Here is a 21242-nt window from a genome sequence, read left to right on the forward strand (position 1 = left end):
GTTGGTTAATTTTTAATCACTGGATCTTTTTTCCAAGTAAGTGATCTTCCAAAAAGATCACTGGATCTTTTTTCCAAGTAATTTCTGTGTGTAGCTCTCAAGTGAAACTTAAGTGAAACTTCTCAAACTTCTTGTGTATGATTCATCAAAGTGTGTGTTTACTAGTAAATATACAAAGGACAATAACTGCTAGAAGGACATATGACCTAGTAGAACTTTTTTCACCCCTCCAGCACCTAATTGACATGAAGTTCTAAAACAGGTTATTTTAAGAATGATTTTAACTTTGTTTTTCTTTTTCATGGTGAAAAGGAAAAGTGTCACAAACTTCAGTGTAATTTCACTTAAGGATTTATCCTGCAGCTCTGTCACATGTCACTGTATTTCCTTGGTTGGTATGTCCATAATGACAAAAAAAACTATGCCATACATTAGACAGACATCTTGGCATGGCAAAAGCAGTTGTTCAGGAGTATTTTGCTTTTACTTTGCTAAAAACAAGAAACTAAACTTACAGTGATGTCACTTGTAAGGGTAATACAGTTATTTGGGTGCCTTTTTAAAAATGGACAGATCAGTAGTTGCATCATGTCAATAAGGGAAACCTTCAGACCAGTATTAAAAACATTCACTTTTGCTGAGTTACCGTCAGATTTAAAGGTGAAATTTGTCTCTAACATGGCACCTAAATTTAGGTGTGCAGGTATCGCTTTCTGACATCCACATTTGTGTAGAGAACTTAGGCCTCATGAATTTTATTGTCAAAGGGCTTGATTCAGTTGCCTAAAGGTAGGCATCTGCTGTTATCTGAGACTGTCATGTACTTTTTGGGTACTGCTTGTAACCTTGGGCTGCTAGATGAGAGAGTGGTCATGTAGCATGTAGAGCTTGTCAAGCTGTCATGAAGGTGTGAGGGAGGTTACAAAGGTTGCTTTCCTTTCATTGTTGAGCTGGATGCCTCAGATACAGGAGACAACACTATGACTTGTTAGGGAATCAAATATTTCTACTTCCAGGTTTTATAGAATCATAGACTATCCTAAATTAGAAGGGCCCCACAAGGATCATCAAAGTCCAACTCCTAGCCCTGCACAGGACAGCCCCAAGAGTCACACCATGTGTCTGAGAGCATTGTCCAAATGCTTCTTGAACTTTGTCAGGCTTGGAGCCATGAGCACTTCTCTGGGGAGCCTGTTCCAGTGCCCAACTACCCTCTGGGTGAAGAACCTCTTTCTAATATTCAACCTAAACTTCCCCTCACACAACTTCAGGCCATTACCTCAGGTCCTGTCACTGGTCACACAGAGAAGAGATCAGTGCCTGCCCTTCCTCCTTCCCTCACAAGGAAATTGTAACTGCAATGAGGTCTCCCCTCAATCTTTTCTTCTCCAGGCTGAACAGACCAAGTGACCTCAGACGCTCCTCATACGGCTTCCCCTCAAGGCCCTTCACCATCTTTGCTGCCCTCCTTTGGACGCTCTGTAATAGCTTAATATCTTTCTTATATTGTGGTGCCCAAAACTGCCACAATACTCAAGGTGAGGCCACACCAGTGCAGAGCAGAGCAATCCCCTCCCTCGGCTGGCGATGCTTTGCCTGATGCCCCCAGGACATGGTTGGCCCTCCTGACTGCCAGGGCACTGCTGACTCGTATTCAACTTTCCATTGACCAGGAACCGCAGGTCCCTGGATGTGAAGGTGATCTGGCTGCAACATCTGTCACCCCATTGATCAGCCGGGTTGATTGAGCAGATCTGACTGGCTACAGGTGGGGGTGTCCCCTTCCTCCGTCAGTGTTCCATGTGCGTCCCTCCTGAAGCTGCATACTCTGTCACAGAGTGACCTCTGATGGTACTGTTTGTTGCTCAAGGGTGTACAGTAGCCCTGCTCCCCTGCTAGAACCTCCCAATGAGCTCAAGGTTTATAGCTATTTGTGTTCTAACAGCAGTTTCTCTAATGACTTTTCAGTCATTAGAGCTGCCAGAGATCTAATAAAAGTATTTTCTGAGTGGTCAGGACATAGAGTTCAAAGCAAATTGGTTGTGAAATGTTAAGTCTGGGGATGTGTAGTGTCTTGACAGACAGGCAGGTATGTTTCCTCTTGTGAGGGTAGGGGCTAGAGTCTGTGAAGAGAAGATAGTACTGCCTTGTCTTCTTGTGAGCAGAAAACATCCTGTGTGAGGGAAGCTCTCTGTTAGCACAAAGAGTTGGCCCTGTGTTTATTCTCTTAATTAATGACTTACAGCATCTCTGCAGACGTGTGAAAAGGTGTGCTCGTGGTCATACCTCTTTCTTCTGTCAAAGGAGACCACAGCAGCATTACGTAATGATTGTTTATTAATGCAAGATTGAAACTTTTCACAAATACTTAGTCATACAAATCAAGATGTACTTCTCTGTGATAGTTTGGACTGAATATACACAATAAATATCATAGTTGTCTTATTTCTTATTTCAATTTTTAGAATACATCATGTCTCCGAACTAGTCACAAGAAGAGAAGGTAATAAATATGCAATTTTCCAGATTTTAAGACGGATAAAGTGGAAAAGATCGCATCCATAATAACAAACATTATCACATCATAAATTCATAGCCCAGCACACCTGTACACTGCTATATGAATGTTGGTGTAATGAAAAACAGTGCAACATTAACATTACTTGGAACAGCTTCTAGTTGTTATTGAGGACCCACCACGATGCTGAAAGAGAAAATTTATTTATTTGTTAATATAAATGATATTTCTGGTAAAAATCCTAAATAAAATAGCCATAACATATATATAGAAACATTAATTTATATATGCAGTTGATACTGGTGAGAAAGAATACTCAGAATACTGGGAGAGCTGAGTAGAACTGGTGGGGGCATGGCTTTAGCACAAGAATTTATATCACCTTTTGAAAACATCCAAAGAAGCATTAGCATGTCATAGGTGTGGTTGCATAGAATTAAGCACCCAGATCCTCATTCCTGTGCTGCTGCATGTGTCAGTATTTAAGCTGAGCACTGTGTCCTCTGGCTGGTTGTGTTACCTTAAATAACTTTCTTCCCTGGTGACATTAATCAAATCTGGTGGTGTTTTTACACGGCTCTGCAAATTAATAGTGTTTTGTCCCCAAAGTAAGATAATTGATGAACTTGTAAAATGTCATTCCTATAAAAGGATCTGTAATCACCAGATTATAGACAGAGCTGGAGTGAAGCAAATGTGTGTTTCTTCCCCACAGTCTCTCTTTGGCCTTTTGAAATTGAACCTTACGCAGGGAGGAAATACGAAGTGTGGAGAGAGACACGACGGAAAGAAAGAAAGGAATTGTGACTATCTGAGATGCCAAGTGCCCATAGCAGAGGGGTGTTCTGAGCTCACTGGGTTTTGCACTACACAGTTTGGGGATTATATTCATTAACGCAACTTGTTTCTTGTGAATGTATCCTTCCATTAATGCCATTTAAATGGAAAATATTATTATTGAAGAAAAATGATGAGAAGATACTTACGAATCTTACCTGAATTTGGGCTATGAAAGCCTAGTAGTCTCAGAAACACCGGTGGACTAATGAATTCTGGCCCAAAAAAATGCCAGTTTAACAGTTTATTTCATAGATTTCATAGTGTTATAAGTGTTCAACAGTTTTCTCCTAGCTTTAGTTTTCTTCAGGCAAAGGTTCTCTAGTGTCCTCAAGGCCAGATCTGCTATGAAAATTAGGCATTCACTGAAGATGAACTAAGTGATTCATGCCACCCTGGTAGATTGCCTGAAGCAGCTGGGTCAGTTAACAGGTGTCTGAGTGGTTGTAATAGGTTGTGGTTCCTATTAAGTGATATTAAATTAATTTTCTATAGAATAATACTGGATTGAACAGTCTTAAAAAGTGTTGTCTCTCTGAATCATTCTTGGCCACATAAGTGTATCCTTGTTAATTTTAATTAATTGGTGGGGTAAAGACTTTTGGGTTGTAAACCTTGAATCAGGTTTAGATTACTATTTGTAATTCTTTCAGTTCTTAGTTACCCAAATCTGTAAAAAGAGTTTGGAAGTTTCTGAGCTATGGTAAATTTGTTTCTAGAACAGAGCTTATCCGTGTGCTAATTGTGGACAGGTTTGGGGTTTTTTCTCCTGATTTTACAGTGTTATTACACTATGGTGTCTGAAATTCTTTCCTAAAGTATACTGGTAGGATTTCAGCCATCATTTTTTACTTCAAGGACTTTTTCTGTCTTTCAAACACAAATAGGATTTCACAGAATCATAGAATCGACTGGGTTGGAAAAGACCTCTGAGATCATCAAGTCCAACCCTTGATGCAACACCGCTGTGGCTACTAGACCATGGCACTAAGTGCTACATCCATTCTCATCTTAAAAACCTCCAGGGACGGTGAATCCACCACGTCCCTGGGCAGCCCGTTCCAATGTCTGATTACTCTGTAAAAAATTTTTTCCTAATATTGAACCTAAACCTTCCCTGGCACAGCTTAAGACAATGTATAGACCAAATTTATATAGATCAGTCGTAGGAAGTACTTTCCATGAAACAAAAGTCCATGTCTGTGCACAGATTTCTAAATTACAGGTAATCTATAAAATTGTACAAGTGACTGTGAATGCATTTATTCCCATTGCCCCAGCAAGGAGTGCACAGTGAGAAATGCTGTTCCTATGGCAACAGTCTGCCAGGATAGAGTGCTGCAGACTGAAATCCTTCTAAGCAGGCAGAGTCAATGCTTTAATGAGTATTTGGAATTCAATTTCAGACACTTCTATATTTAGGCATTTAAAAATAATGTTTACATTTTATTTTATGTTAATTATACTTTACCTGTGAGTAGAGTACCCTGGAACGCTCCTGGATCATATGCAGTCTAACACTCCAACAAAAAGAATTTTGGGAAAAGGCATCATTGTTTCCTACAGCCAACTTTGTCTTAAATTTCCCAGTAAGATACAAGATTTACAGAGATTATTGGTTCATTAAGTGTAGTCTCTTGGTACTGCAGGAATCCCTGGCATATAATTTTGTGCTCAGATCAGGCTCATGAGGTCTGAAGATGTCTTGGCTGGTTTCTTTTAAGGAGAAACTCCAGGTACAGGACTACATTTTTTTTCTACTAGGTGTGGTTCTGTGATTTTAAATTTAGCTTGTACGGAGACATAGAGGAAATTAGGGTTTTATTTTAATAGATTTATGTTCCGTAAAATAAAAAATAATTGCTCTCCTCCCTGTGTAAATATGGGACTGATGCTTGCTTTCCTTCATTCTGCACTGTCTCTTAACTTTCATTTCTAGGAAAAGGAAGATTTTGCATGCTCATTGGTTTGCATTAGGAATAATAATTTGGAATCTTTAACACCTTGTTTTTTAAAAGTAGTTTTTTAACATAGCAGGAAAAATGTAAAATAGATTGGTTAATAAACATAAATTATTAGTAATTAAGGCTCCCTTCAGGCAGTGTAAATAGGATTAAGTTGAAGTCTTCATCAGAAAGCATTTTTTTGCTTGAAAATCTAACAGACCCTAACAGGGTCTGTTTTACCATTCACAAACAGTATTGTTTATTCTAGATATTTTCTTAAACAGAATATGCTTGTGTATGTTTGCACTATATAAAATAAAGCATTGTGGGTCTTCTTGCTCATGCATTTTATATTGCTGTGGTTAAAATAAAAACATTTGGAGTCCTCTTCTCCTCCATACTTTACCAAAGATCTGACTAAGGGTGACATTATGCAGTGGTCTTGTGTATGGAACACACTAATATTGCAGAACTTTCTATCTGGAACTAACAGTTTAATGTGAAAAGTTGATATTTACCAGGGACTAGCATTGTTGTGATGAGCTCTGGAGTTTCCAAGAAATCCACATTACTTCTTTGGAATGTCTTGCTGTAATTCATTTGAAGGTGGCTAAATGTAAAAAAAAAAAAAAAAAAAAAAGTAAGTTTTTTAAAGGGGCTCAATTTTTTTTTACGAGCATTAGAAATTTTACAGTTGATGCTATACAGAGATTTTGTGCTTCAAAACTTAGGCAATGGTGATAGTGGGAGAGGAGTCCAGATAAGCTGTGAAGTGCTTGCATATTATATTAAACACAGGTTTTCTTCTGTGCATCTAGCTGTCACTCTGATGCTCGCCTCGTGGTTGTGACCCAGTGTAGCGTTGACATGTGTTATGAGTGTTCTTGAGTCTTTGTGATAGGAAACCCAGTAAAACTGGGGTTTTGTTCGAAAGGAAAGCGACTGAGCTTCGAGAGACTTCTCCATCTCCCTTCAGAACAGTTTCTGTCTTCAGATCATAGGGTTGGTTTGTGTGGGATTTAACCTAAATGTAGTTAAGGACAATCTTTTTGTCTCTACTCGGTTTCTTATCTTCCTGCTGGAGGGTAGAATTCAACTAGTAGGATTTTTAATCACTACAACTTCTGTTTTGGGCCCAAAAGAGACACTCTGGGAGTCTGTTGGATGGGTTTTTGTGATGTGGATTGGGAAGCTGTGGGAGAGCTCCCCAGGACTACTTGTATGCTGAACTGTGTTGCGGGATGGCATGCGTTCTATCTGTTGGCTCCTTCTGTTTCTTTCTTTACCATTAAACTCTGGTAATATTGCCGCCTTCCTGTTCTTTTGTCTCTGATGAACTAACATCTATCTGATGATATATTTTTATCACTTTCAGACTTTTTCTGTTTTGAATTAGTTTTGTCTTTCTGATATTTTTATTTATGTTTCAGTATATTTAAGTCTAGCAATTGAAGTATTCTGAAGTATTAATTGTGATATATTTAGCAAGAAATTGGTTAGCAGTATTTTAAGTAATTTATATTCAGTCTTTCTGCACAAAACCTTCAAAACTTTATGTATTACCAAAAAAAAAAAAAAGCCACCAAACCCCCAGAACTTACCTATTCCAGACATTGCTGTTCTCCCAGAACTCATAAACAATGAAGCGGAAATTACTTGGAAGCTTCTGTATGGAAATACTAAGAATTGTACAATTGAACTAATTTAATAAAACACAACAGAGTTATTGGACATACACATCTTATTCCAAACTGCCTATAAGTAGGACCAAATGCAGTGATTTTTGAAAAAAAAAAAACAAAAAAAAAACAAAAGCAAAACCAAAAAACCCAAATAATAATTTTAACAAATGAGTGATCATATACTACAAATTATCTTAACTTTAAAAAAACCAAACTCTTGTTGTATACTTATTTTTACTTAGTAATATTTTATATTACTACACTTAAGATGGACTCTTATTTATGAAACTCATTTTTCATTTTGCTCTAATAGTACCATATATGTAAAGAAATGCTAATCAGTAATACATAAAATTAAATAACTGTGGTTCAGGAAAGATCAGCTAATACAGAACCACAGAATATGCCAAGTTGGAAGGGACCTGCAAGGATCATCAAGTCCAACACTTAGTCCTGCACAGGACCATCCCAAAGAGTCACACCATGTGCCTAAGGGTATCGTCCAAACGCTTCCTGAACTCTGTCAGGCTTGTGACCACTTCCCTGGGGATCCCGTTCCACACAGTGAACAGTTTTGAGTAAGTTTGTAGAGGTTGTTTCACTGAAGAATTACACAGTAGAAGTTGTCTTTTTGTATAAGAGATGCATTGAAGTGTCATGGAATTTCTGTGCTTTGAAAGCAAATGGAGTATATCTGCAGTGTAGTGTAAAGTCAGATAGGCTGATATCTGCTGCATATACATTTTTAAAATAATATTTTGGGTACTAGTTACTTGTCCTTACACTTTTCAGCTAACAATATATCACGGATCAACAGAGTATCTCTTGATCCTCTACAGATAATCATCCCACTTACTATTCTGAGCATAAAACCTTTATAGCATGTACGGTAATAATGCATGTGGGTACTCAAATTGGTGTTTAGATAAATAGTACAAAAAGTATATATACATATTTCTCTAAGTGCCCAAGTGTAAGATTGCTGATCTCACTACTGATGTGCTTGAAAACTGGTATCAGATTATATTTCATACTGTAATAAGCAATGTTTTATGATTTATTGGTTTTCTCCTGCTGTATGTGCAAGCACATGGTAAAAAATAGCAAATATATCGAAAGCTGTTGGAAAAAAACAAATCCCTGTCATTACCAGCTACAGCAAAACCCATCCAGTAGGTGGCATTACAGACTTACCAAATGCCTGTAAACTTGGGATAGAAAGGAACTTCCTGCCATCATTTGTTAAGTTGCATTCTAAAGTCATGTAAGCTCTCTCCCCTGACAAGTCTGCAGTCACTACAGTCTTTAGCTTGGTGTTCATTTTTGGAAGGGGTCAGAGGGTCTTCTCTTGTTTTTTGGGTTTTTTTCCATCTCTTGGCCAACGGGAGAATTTTATTTTCCTCATCTGTCTGCCTTTACAAGTGAACCACTGCAGAAATTTCACTTCTCTTGCAGCTTAACTTACTTTTTCTCGTCTGTGCAGACACTATTGATAAAATCCTAAGTGTGATGATCTCATAGCAAAGGCTTATAAATTAGGGGTATAATAGACAGGCTTTGAAGCCTTTGAATATATAGGAAGATCCTATATTGTGTACACATATAAAAATATGTTTTTCATAATGGTCTACAGTGTGTATAGTAGTAACTTTCTCAAGTGTGTGAAATTCAGAAATTCAGAACAGTGGTGAGCCATGAAAATTTATTCTTAACCCATAGTAGTTTATTTAATAGTTTATTTAATTCTAAAAGGAGCAAAGCAGAAACACAGTTTCATTGAAAATTTTGCTTTTTAATTTTCCCAGTTCTTTATTATGAATTAAAATTTTAAAATGACAGCCTAAAGGGAAGATTCTGAAAGCTTCTAAGCAGAGAACTGGTGAACAAGTTGACAAGTTGCCAGGTGAGCACAAATGAAGGCTGGCAAATGAGTTTTCCAATAAAGAGTCTCAGCCTAGGAGCTTCCAGAAGTCATGAATAAATGACCTGTGGAGCTAAGAAGCCTGAAAAGATTGTTTAACATCTTTGGGATAGCCTTTATTGTCATTTTTGATAGTACTTAAAATCTGCACGTTTTGACATCTTTTTCTAGTTCTAGTTGTCTTTGAAAAGCTCTGTCTTACAGATTATGCACAAGCTGCCAGGACAGGTGTTACAGGTTCTCTCTTTATAAATAATCCCGGTTATTCAAGAAATAAAACTACGTTCCTTCCTTCCGCCCAAGGACAATAACATTGTACTTACTGCAGGCAGCCACCCAGAGTAGAAGCAGCTTCCACATACTGCTTCAGGGCAAGATGGAATTCCTCAATTTTTTCTTCTATCACACACATTTGATTTTGAACGATCATTATGTGCTGATACAAAAACATTACAATATTACTGCCATATCATCCTCTGAATTCCTTGTACTTTAAACTCAGAAAAGTCATATCATGAAACGGAAAAACCATAAAGCATGAAAGCAAATCCACAGAAGTTCCTTTGAAGTTTGCAGTCCCCATTTTAGTGCTCTGGAGTGGAGAAGTAGAAATGCTCAAGTGTGGCTCTTATGTCTAGACAAGCTGAGGTACAGAATGGAAACACCCAAAATGAGTGTCCATCTCAGAGACAGTTGTCCTAATCCTGGATGAGAGAGTCTTTTCAGAAGAATGCAAAGCAAATGCTGATCTTTGAAATATTCAGTAATAAAGGCAGTGTGTTTCCTTGGGTGAATCTGTATGCGAGCAGGTGTAAGGTCTGGGATAAGAGCAAACCCCCACAGTCTGCACTGGATATGTTGTTGCTTTTACCTTTTAGAGCCCTGACTCGCACCTGAGTGAGATGCCTAAGGCAGCCCATGTTAAGTGATGAATAGAGAGGGTTTTCTTTCCTCCACCTTTCTGAAAATGAACAGTCTTTATAAACAAGACTGGAAACACTCAGCAGTACAGAAGACCTATTTATCCTTTTAGCTATTTTAAATAGTTTACGTGTTGATTCATCTGTTGAAGCTTGACAACTTTACTAGTGGAATATTCAAAGCAACACAATGTGCTTCTTAATGAATACAACTTAATTTCTTGTACAGGTTTTTGACTCATTTCTGCCTTGATTATTAATACAGCTATCTTATGAATTATAAGCAATCTGTCTAGCAATATTGTATGGTCTCATTTAAAAAAAAATCTACTGCAACTCCTGTGATGAAATAATGATAGAATTTGATGGATCATCTCTCTTGGTTATTGTTTCATGTATATTTGATTTGCGTTGCATTAGGTTCAAAGCTCTGAATTTAGGAATGCTAATCTATCAATCTTGGGACATAAACTTACTTAACAGTAAGTTTATTTCTGGTCATGATTTTGATTTTGCACATTGTAATATCAATTAGTGCTTAGCACTAGATAGTCTCCCGTCTTTCCTATTAAGATTTCCTGTAGCAGTTTTGGGAGGGAGGGAGGCTGTACAACCATGATTTAAAGCATGTATGCAGCTTTAGGTGATTTGAAGCAGAGAAGCTACCGCCCCATAAACACTGCTGCCAAATTTGTAAATCTTATTAATGACACCTTTTCCTCCTTATGCAAGTTAAGATTTGGCTCCCTGTATCCTTTGAAAACAACGCAAAAATTAATGTAAAATTTTTGCTCATGTATTCTGAGTTTTGTTCTGTTGCCTCTTTCACAGTTAAATAAAATGGTTTCACTGCTAAATAAAATGGTTTCTTATCACTGGAAAAAGTGAGACTAATGATTTTTACAGTTACTTTTTAACGAAAGAGACCAGACTAGATTGTTGTCTCAACAGCTAGCATTCATAATCAAATGTGAAAATCGTTATCTCTAAAAGTACTTACAGATCTTGCATTTTCTTCTAAAACTTCCTCTTCAAATGGTTCAAGCTTTAGGTCCTTTTAGGGAGTTGAAAAGAAAATAGAAAATAGAAGAGTCAATACTACAGCCATATTCTGCTCTTACCTTTTTAACAAACTATTCCAATAGCTAGATTATGTTTTATTTCAAAAAGTTATAAATAAATGCCTTCTTTATTAGCTGTAAGTCAAGCATAAATGTTGATCTGGTATACCTCAGTGATTAATCCAGGCTGGGCTGTTTTGTAAAGGTTTATCTCTAATGCTCAGCAGGTTTTTTTTCATTCAACAAAGTAACAAAACCACTTGTTCACAAATGTATAGATTTAACTGAGAAAAGACATACATGCTCTCAAATTGTCACGTGAACTATAGAGATGAGCAAGAATGGTAATTTGGAATGAACTATCAGTTACTATTATGCTGAGATAAAACTTTACACAAAGGGAGATTCTCTGTGGGAGGTTTATAAGGGGTTGCAAGGGGCTGTTTTCTAGTGTCAAGAGATTTGTATGATGGTCCAGGTCAGGTTTCTGAACTGCTGCACTTGCTGTGAGCACAGGCTGGGCAGCAGCAAACAGATGTGTCTGTGAGGCAGCAGCATGTTTGGCACACGGGCTGGATGTGCACTTCATGAATCGGTGATTGACACAAACACCGACTAGTAGTGCACACAAAATCATCCTTTACATGCTAGGCACATGCAGTACTTTCTAACTCAGGGCCATTACGATATTCTGAAAAATATCCGTATGCCTGAAAAAAAAAAGGAGACTGATTTCCAGTAAGCAGCTGGAGAAAAACGCACTCTTTGTTTGTGGTGCTTCACTTCTCACTGCACACAGTTCTTGTGCAGCAAAGAGAAAAAAATTTCTTATGCTCCCAGCCTGGGTGAGGATTGATTAACCTCAGATAGCAGGCATTCTGCCAGCACAGATGCTGTACTCGCTGAAAACCAACAAGAGATGTGCAGGTAGAATTCAAATAAACAGAAGACCTCCACCAGCAGCAGGTGGCAGAGCAAGGCAGCAGTGAAATACTTAGAAACTGTTGTGAACGTGGATAGAAAAGCATAAAATGTGTGTGTGGAGGGAAAAACACACAGCTTTATTGTCAGTTCAAACACTTCAGGTAAAAAATCTGAAGGGAAAATGCATATTCCTGTAATTCTTCCATGCTTTCAGTGCCATCTTTTTCTAGGGAAACATGGCAAAAGAGAGGAAGGAATGATTCTGCAAACTTTCTCTAAAGGTATCAAGAAAAGAATTCTTTTTTGGTTTTCGGTGTATGTAAATTTAGAACTCGAGTAAAAATAGGCAGCTTACAAGACTGATTCATGGTCAAATTCACTTTTGACAGAAGGCAGCAGAAGACTTAGACAACACTACATCAACCCTTCACCAAGTTGTTTTCCAGTAGAAACCACTGACTGATAACTTGCTACCCCTCCAAAAAATAAAAATAATCCATAGCAGTTCTTCAGTAGTGTTATGTCATTAGACAGGGCATGACTACACAGATAGGATGTCTGCAGAGCCAGCCCGTATGACCTTGGAGCATGTGAGCACTGGCACATAGTCCTCATCTGTGTGGAAAGAGTGCTTATGCATTGCGTGGCTTGACTTTGAGCACAAGTGAAGTAGCCCAGTGTGCATAACAGAGGTCCTGCCAGCCCGTTGCCAAGCAGCCTGGAAATAAAAACTCATGCAGCTCAAAGCTGGGGCTTTAAAATGACTCTGGAGTCCTACCTCACCCAACTGAGAAGTGGTGGCTTTTGAAATTGCCTTTTAGCATGATTGTGCAATCCTTTCCAATCTGTTTCAGGGCAAAGTCAAAAAGAAGGACTTTTAATAGCTGCTGAAAGACAGCTGATATTTAACACCTCTCACAGTCAGACATGGCTGAGAGATACAAAGTCAAGCAGACACCAAGTTAGGCAAAGGTTAGGGTCTACTGGGAAAGACTGTCTACTGGGAAAATTAGGCTTATCTAATTGCTGTGTTTTAGTAATCAAGGTTTATATTGAAAAGGAGGTAATTATGGGAGTTCAGTGCCCTGTCATTGTTTCCCTTTGCACTGAGCTCCTTTTCAGACTGTCATTTAAACATGGCAGATTTGATATTTTTATAACATCCTTGTTGTAAGTTTATTCACCACAAAATGGTTGGCTGCTTTCTGTAATGTTTGCATTGCATTACTGCTGTAGGCCAGGTTTCTTTTTTTTTTTTTTCACATTCTTTTAGATGTTAGGTTTTCTTTTGGCATCGGTCTGTGTTGGGGTGGACGAGCTGTGGCGGGGCAGTGAGCTGCTGTTTCCAAACCAGAGATGGGAGTAAAGCCAGACGAAAAGTGAGATTTACCTTTCATGATGGATTTTGACATTTCAAAATCTAGTTTATATCTATTCAGGAAAAATCAAGTTGCCACTAAAACATCACTAACGTGGCAACTGCCATGTAATTGCCTTTCTCTTGCAGAAATGATCTCTGGGAGGAAGCAGTTGTATAGAGGCTCACAGGTAGGCTCTGGCCAGAGGCTTAATGGGCTGAGCTGCTAAGCATGGCAAGCAGCAGAGTGAGAAGCCGACAGGACTTAAGGACAGTGCTTCAAGTAATGGCCGAATTTCACAGCTGGTTAAGGAGAAGTGATGAGCACAAAGTCTTGCAAGGCCAGCAATGCTGGGGGTGACCATATGCAGCTAATCAGTAATAAGACTGAGATAACTGAAATACCCAATACTGTTCCCAAACTGGGAGCAAAGGGCAAAAGTAGCTAGAGGTGTTTTTTTCATTTGGGAGGGAGCAATGGCAGAGAAAGGTCAGTATGCTTCTCTTGCTGAGCCCTGTGCCAAGTCACCACTATTTTTATTTTTTTTGTTAAATCCCTTAACTATTTTCTGTGTGTGCAATTTGCAACTGAACTCAAGTTGGATGACTGGTTGAGGGAGAGGAGACACTTGTCTGCCAGGGCCCAAGGTCTGAGCCAGTGCCTGGGTAAGAGGTGCGGGTCCAGGCACAAATACTTTAAACCCATGATAATGCTCACGAGGCATCATCCCCATGATCATCCCCGATCAGCTGAAAAGAAAGAACAGGATCAGACTGTTTCATCTTCCTTCAAGTGCTGCTGTTCATGTTCATGTTCCTGCAAGTGCTGCCTGTGTGTGGGTGCTGCTGAAGACACCTGTGCCAATGTCTTTGGAGTACATGCACAGTCTGATTGCTGGTGAGCACTGACCTGTGGGTAGAAGCTACATCAGCTGCACACGGAATGGAGCTACTCCTGGGTCTGAGAGCACTCGATCTAAAACCTCACCTCCAGTGGACCAGGAGGAAGAAACCCCCATGGTCCCCAAATCCACTGAATTCAGCCACTCCCAAAAAAAAGAAGTCATCACACACAGATAAAAAAAACTTTTGTACACCAGGGTAGCAAGTAAATCTGAATAATAATTAAAAATAATAGATACTTTCTGTATGGATAGACGTGGCTCAGGATTTTACAAGCCCCCGGATTGTAAATGCTGGCATTGTTGGATCAGATGGGTAATTTTCAGACTCCTGGAGGGGTCTGATTTGATGTGGGAACCACAGATGGTTTCTGGGCTCTGGGGCCTCTGCAGCCAGCTCCCAGGCGGGATTGCATCAGCTTTTGGTTGAACTTTACTTATTAGGAAAGTGTTTTAAGCTTTATGAATGAGTATTCTCTGATGGAAAAGGAGGAAATAAAATGTTCTGTCGTGCTTTCATGGGAAAGTTTGGAGAGGAAAAGAAAAATACCATATTCTAAAACCAGAGGCTTATACCATGTTCCCCAAAACAAGCATAACTAAATACAGTAACATTCTCCAGTCATATAGTAATGCAACTTTTCAGATCTTTATGAAAAGTTGATTCTGTGGTGATAGGAAGGGGAAAGGGGAGCATGGAAAAACCATGGCATGCTGTCATGCAATAGGAAAGAAGAAGGTGGAAGAAAAATGTAGGCATTTAATGAGTGTTAACTGTCTTAGGTGATGTTAAAGTTTCACTCATTGTTGATTGGAAAGACTGCAACTGGGGCACTGAAAACATTTGTGTTTTCAAAAGGGTTGCTTTACTGAAAGTGAGAGAACAAATAGGTGGAAAAAACCACACACCTTCTTTTCCAGTCTATCAATTAGCTTCTGGAGTCTGTTTATCTGGATCATCCACTGGCTGTCTTCCTCAATCCAACCTTTGGACAAGATAAATAATGAACATTTTAAAAATGTTACTGAAGTGCTGGAACATAGTGTATTCCTGTATTTGATTTAAAAAAAAAAAAAAGCTTAGCTGCATTTTCTTTTTCTTCTCAAAAATTATGTTCCAACTAGTTCAATGTTCATTTAGGTAAAACTAAAGGAAAGCATGATTTTGACTCTATGAATGATTTTTATTCTTTTTAAGATACAGTAGAAATCCACTATGGAATTAAAACTACATTCTAGATTAATGCTAGTGCTTTGGAAATTGTGCTGGTACCTGAAGAAAGCTCTCCATCTCTACTGCAATTATATTCCTGCCTGTATAATGACCTGATCGTAGAATCATAGAATGGTTTGTGTTGGAAGGGACCTTAAAGATCATCTAGTTCCAACCCCCCTGCCATGGGCAGGGACACCTGCCACCAGATCAGGTTGCTCAGGGCCACATCCAACCTGATCTGATGTCATATATCAAGGGTGAAGCTAGAAGACGATGTTCTACAAAGGCACAAGCATCTGGGCTATGAAGATGGTAAAGGGCCTAGAGGGGGAGACATACAAGGGAGCAGCTGAGGTCACTTGGCTTGTGCAGCCCACAAAAGAGGAGACTGAGGAGGGACCTCAGAGCAGTCTGCAGCTTCCTTATGGGGGGAAAAGTAGGAGCAGGCACTGGTCTCTCTGATGACAAGTAACAGGACCAGAGGAAATGGTCCTATGAGGAGAGGCTGAGGGAGCTGGGGTTGTTTAGCCTGGAGAAGAGGAGGCTCAGGGGAGACCTCATCACTCTCTCCAACTACCTGAAAGGAGGCTGTAGCCAGGTAGAGGTTGGTCTCTTCTCCCAGGCAACTATCAGTAAGACAAGAGGGCATGGTATTAAGCTGTGTCAGGAGAGATTTAGGTTGGATATTAGGAAGAAATTCTTTCCAGAGAGGGTAATCAGGCATTGGAATGGGCTGCCCAGGGAGGTGGTGGATTCTCCATCCCTGAAGGTTTTTAAGATGAAACTGGATGTGGCATTTAATGCCGTGGTCTAGTAACCACGGTGGTGTTGGATCAAGGGTTGGACTTGATGATCTTGAAGGTCCTTTCCAACCAGTCTGATTCTATGATTCCATGAAATGGCATCAAGCTGTGTTAGGGGAGGTTTAGGTTGGATATGAGGAAAAAATTCTTTACCCAGAGGGTGGTTAGTCACAGGAACAGGCTCCTTAGGGAAGTGGTCACAGCACCAACCTGTCTGAGTTCAAGAAGCCCCTTGACAACACTCTCAGGTACAGATTCTTTGGGCTGTCCTGTTCAGGGCCAGGAGTTGGACTTCAATGATCCTTGTGGGCCCTTTCCAACTCAGGATTGTCTATGATTCTGTAATTCTGTGAGTCTCTCTGAAGTCTCTGGAAAATTTTGTTTTGCTAAAATCTCATGAAAATTGTCTACTAGATGGAAGGGACAATAGCAAAAGATGTTAGCTCTTTAAAATTACATCTATACAGTAAGGTGATTTGGTAAAGCTTGCATATGTTTGGGTTCCTTCTGAACTCTGTGAATTAGCAATGCTGCAACAAGGCTATGTGACGTTCCTTGTTATGAACAACAGTAACTCACAACAAAAGACCAAACATCATCCTGTATCACTGAGCCAAAAGAACAGCATTATTTGGTGAGTGGCACAAAGTGAGTCAGGAATGTGAGTGACAGAAAGGTCTTCAGAAGAGGGTTAAAAAGGAAGAGGTAAGCATGTGGCTGCAAACATTGAGATCTGCATGACTGGTCAAGAAGTGAGCCTGATCCATCACATATTTTGTTGTTTCAGTGATCTTCATGCCTTGATTTTGGGACACATCACTAAGCATGGAGATACCTTCACTGCAGCCTCATGCTTAATGTCACTGCTTCCAAAGAATCCCATTTACCAAAGTGCACTATCGCATTTTCTAAAGGAGAAATGCTGATTCAGATTTTTTTGGTGTCATCTGAAATGAAATATTATTTTATTTCACATTTTATATTTTCCCTTTCTGTTTCTTATTTGTTCCTCTCATCTGGGATGTAAGATATGTCAGAAAACTTGGTTCCTTATAATTTACAGCCTTCACCTTTTCATTCACTTCTGCAGGCTACAAATATTACCTAAAAATGTTGAATCAATCCAAAGCCCCCAAACAATATCACAATTTGGCCCATAATTATATATTTATTTTTATCAGTTCACATCTATGTATATAAAGTTATTTTCCTCATGGTTTGAGTTAATACCTTCTATATTACATTGAAATTGTCTTCTGTCAGTAAAGTATCTGAGTTAGTTAGGTGTCTAAATTAAATTTTTGAGAGAAAGATATGTGTATATTTTTATGTATATGTGTGTATGCACATGTTTTAAGTATCTTGAAAATGTGAAATACCATACCTGTGCTGGAATGAGGGTTATTTGATGACAAACTGTTGTTCTTCTGAAGCCTTCGAGCTGAGCGTTTCCCTGGCCACTGGACTGAGAGCACTTCTGGTTTTGTTGGATCTTTTCTGCACAGAAACACAGGAGACTTCTTAAGATTAAATTTGTGGGAGAGCTCTCCTCTCTCTGTTTTTAAAAAATGTGCTTCTGTGTTCCCTTTTGAATTAAAAGAAAAGAAATACCTATTGAGACCACTGGACTATTTTCCAGATTTTCACTATTACTGATTAGTTGTGGTTATGTCATTAAAGAAGTTAAAAAAAAAAAAAAAAGAAAAAAAGAAAAAAGGAGGGTTAAGCTGGCATAAAATGTAGATCTTTTAGGGATAGAAATCTCAAGGTCAGTGTCTGTCTGTAATGTGGCTCTGACCTGACCTAAGGAATCATTCACACAGTTTCTTCATTCACAGGAGTTTTGTAGCATCGCTGCAGAGGAACTTCACAATACCATCTAAAAGTGAGATAGGAACTTTAAAAATTGACCCCTACAGCTTAAATATTGAAAAGATAAACAGCAACCTGTATCTGTTAATAAGGAAGGAAAACTGATGAGAATTAGCTGATATTGGATGCAGGACTGATACACTTCTGGGACCAGTAGTGAAACATAGCAGATACAGAAATGATTTATGTTTGTACTGTGATGACAGAGTCATTGAAGCTTGATATATTGTGTGAGGACTAAAGGCTGTCTTTATGTGGTTCTTCATCATCCAGCTGGCATGCAATGAAGGACCAGGACTATGGTTAATTTTGAACAGTTAGTTGGATGAGTGGTTGCAAAGAGTATTAGACAGCAGCCTAAACAGTTCAGTAAATAATTCTCATGCCACTGTTTTGGAAAGATATCTGGTCTCCTGAAGCACAGAATAAAGGCTCACTAAAAGTTCACACACTGTGTTAAGGAGATGTTTTAGGACGGTGTTTTCTGCAGCATCAAATCCCTTCACAGTAAGTCAAATTGCAGCAATTCCCCACTGTGAGCACTCTGAAATTAGTTTAGGAGTGTCTTAATGGGATTCTGATTCAAACAGTTTGCCCCTGAGTTTTGTTAAACATAACTGAAGATGATTTTACATATGGACTGGGGCATCTGCACTAAGAACTAACTAATTTTCTCCAGAACAGCTGTAGTTAAAGTGCTGAGTTTGCCTGGCTTTTCACTGCTACCTTGAAAAATGGGGAAGATGGTATTTGGTTTAAGTGTGTCACACCTCTTTTTTTTTTTCTTTGCCACAAATGAAGTTCAGCATTCCAGAGAATATTTCTGAACAACTGTACTGATAGAACTGGAGAAAAAAGTCTCCACAATGCCCTACTAGACAGTCAATTTGGTCAAAAAAACTCACTGCAAAAGGCATGTTCATGTCACCCAGTTCCAAGCACCCAACTGGGTAGTTTGAGTTACTCAGATGGTCTTTCTAAACTGTATTTCCAGAGAGGCTGTCCTAAAGGGCAAGTCAGAGAAATCAGTGATTACTTCAGAAGATGTAAGGGCACCTTGAACTGGCCATTCAAGATTTCTTTCTCTCCTATCAGTTGCTGTGGAACCTGGAAATATGTATGCATGAACAGAGAGATATATAGATACTGTTCGTGCTTGGTGCATCCTCAGACTTCCAAAAACTGTTTGATTCCTACGGTCAAGCTGCTGGCACAAAACCCCAGGGCATTATTTATGTACTTTAGAGATCTCAAACCCAACAGCAAAACAAGCAGATGACATTTCCAAAAGAAAGGTCTTACGATCTTCTTCGTCTGCAAAACAAAACAATTCATATTTTGCTTTCTTTATCATCTTTAACAATAGCATACTGAGGGGAAAAAATCCATAAAAAACTCCTCTTAGTGGGTTCCTATATGGAATAAAAAGTGTAACCTTATTTCTCCTGTTATTCCCTACATCAGATTGCTGGGTGAAATGTAAAATAGGTTCACAGTGACCCCACTCCTCACCCCTTCATTGCAGCTGAAGAGAAAGTTTGCTTACCTCTCCTGCTGGGTCTGCTCCTCCGTGGTTTCCATGGCACACTCCAGGGAACTCTGGAGGGACTGAAGCTGGTTCAGTGTCTCCTTCAAGAGAAAGCGAGTCACAAACTGCTCCAAATTAGAAGCCTCTTGATAGTCCTAAAAATGACAAAGGGAAAAAAATAAAGGTAAAGCTTTGCCTACTAGGTTAGAAATACACGAGGGAAGGTTCAGACTTCATTCAGAAAGGAAGCAGGTTGGATGTTTTCACAGTTGTATGTGCAAACCACATAATCAGCCTTTATGTTTCTGGACAAAAAACCCTCTGAATTTCCAGGTATAGACACAAATGCCACCCATGCTGAGAGAGGCCCAGATACACAGTGGCACAGCATAGTTTTATTAAAAAAATCCCTTTTCCTTACATGTCTTAACTCCAGTTGGTGGCAGCACCACATTACTTCTTAAGTGTGGAAAAGTCAAAATAAGACTGACAACTGCAGAATTGAATTTAAAGTTTTTATTCAGATCCGCTTTTCTGAAAATTGTTTATCAAGCCCCACTGGCCTGTCTCTGACAGTAATTATGGGAATAGTCTCTGAACAAGGCACATGCTTAGTGATACTCCCTTGAAAATCTCCTTCAGCTGGCTGAAGGACCGTTGGTGCAAGAGAGGTTGCCTTCTGAATTTAAGAGTCTTTGACTGATTTTTATTCCTTTAATTTAATTATTTTTGAAACCATATATCTATATATTTTACAATTACATGAAATGCATCTAAATGTTATTTGAGCTAAAGTTATTAGAAAAGTTTGCACCTATACGTAGCAGTCTGTAGTGGTTCTTTGTGTAATGACATTTCCAATATATTGTATGTATTCAAAAATATTTATGCTTATTTGATGTAGATAATTTCAGAAATAAATTCCTACCCCTGCTTTCTCCCTGGCCCAATAAATCATATTGCCATGGATGGGGTCAAATTTAATGTTTCTGGCAAGCCTAGATCTGCAAAAACCCGCTGTGGTCTCTTCCAACTGTATCCATTCTGTGATTCTGTAGTTCTGCAGTAGCACATAGGTAATGCTGTGTGAGGGAGGTCACCTTTACAATAATATAAACACGCTCTTTCTTGTTTTCTCATTAGTAAGTGTAATAGAGAGGATAGAACAGACCCCTAGAGCCTCTGTTTACTGTGTTGAACTCACATTAGGAACAGAGAAAGAAAACAGATTTCCATCTCTTAAACTCTGAATGAATTTATTGGCTCCCCACTCAGCTGATCTTGAAAACCTTTGGGTACAATTCCACCTGAAACAATTTCATAAAATATGAGATGCCTTAAATGAAAGATTTCTTTAGTCACGACATCCAAAGAGATGCTTTAAAGAAGACGTCACTTCAGTGGTGTTGCCTCCTACTCTGAGAACCCATTTGAGTAGTTTTGGCAATGCATATGGGTATTTTTAAGCTCTTCCATGTTCTTCCCAATATGAATGACAGCTGAAATGCTTTTTTGACTTTTAGACTTCTCTTAGAATTTTTGCACGTATGTGTTTGCAATCAGAACACAAATACAAGATGTTTTGAAATTTAAATGTAAAATTGAAGACCGACAGATAATAGCTTTAAAACCATTTTGCTTTCAATTGAGAGTGATCTATTCACAATATATGTTATTAAGTTAGTTCTTGCTGGAAGATTTTTGCTGCAGAAATCACAGGTGTTAAACCACTCATGAATCATCAGAAGTTATTTA

At 38.8% G+C, this 21242-nt stretch overlaps 1 protein-coding gene across 1 annotated transcript in view; it reads right to left on the reverse strand.

Annotated features, from left to right (window-relative positions):
• Positions 1 to 2319: 2319 nt before the first annotated feature.
• The window catches only part of NECAB1 (N-terminal EF-hand calcium binding protein 1), a 108354-nt gene continuing 89431 nt past the window's right edge, over positions 2320 to 21242 (reverse strand). The window contains exons 6-13 of the mRNA XM_027737352.2: positions 19506 to 19642; positions 17472 to 17584; positions 14978 to 15054; positions 10825 to 10878; positions 9228 to 9340; positions 6903 to 6980; positions 5820 to 5911; positions 2320 to 2704 (exon numbers count right to left, since the gene is read on the reverse strand). Coding sequence (XP_027593153.2) covers positions 2676 to 2704; positions 5820 to 5911; positions 6903 to 6980; positions 9228 to 9340; positions 10825 to 10878; positions 14978 to 15054; positions 17472 to 17584; positions 19506 to 19642 — 693 coding nt within the window. The 3' untranslated portion in view covers positions 2320 to 2675. The remainder of the gene's footprint in view (positions 2705 to 5819; positions 5912 to 6902; positions 6981 to 9227; positions 9341 to 10824; positions 10879 to 14977; positions 15055 to 17471; positions 17585 to 19505; positions 19643 to 21242) is intronic.

The sequence above is a fragment of the Pipra filicauda genome, unplaced genomic scaffold (assembly GCF_003945595.2).
Source record: "Pipra filicauda isolate LSUMZ 115617 unplaced genomic scaffold, ASM394559v2 scaffold20_size4479445_pilon, whole genome shotgun sequence".
NCBI lineage: Eukaryota > Metazoa > Chordata > Aves > Passeriformes > Pipridae > Pipra > Pipra filicauda.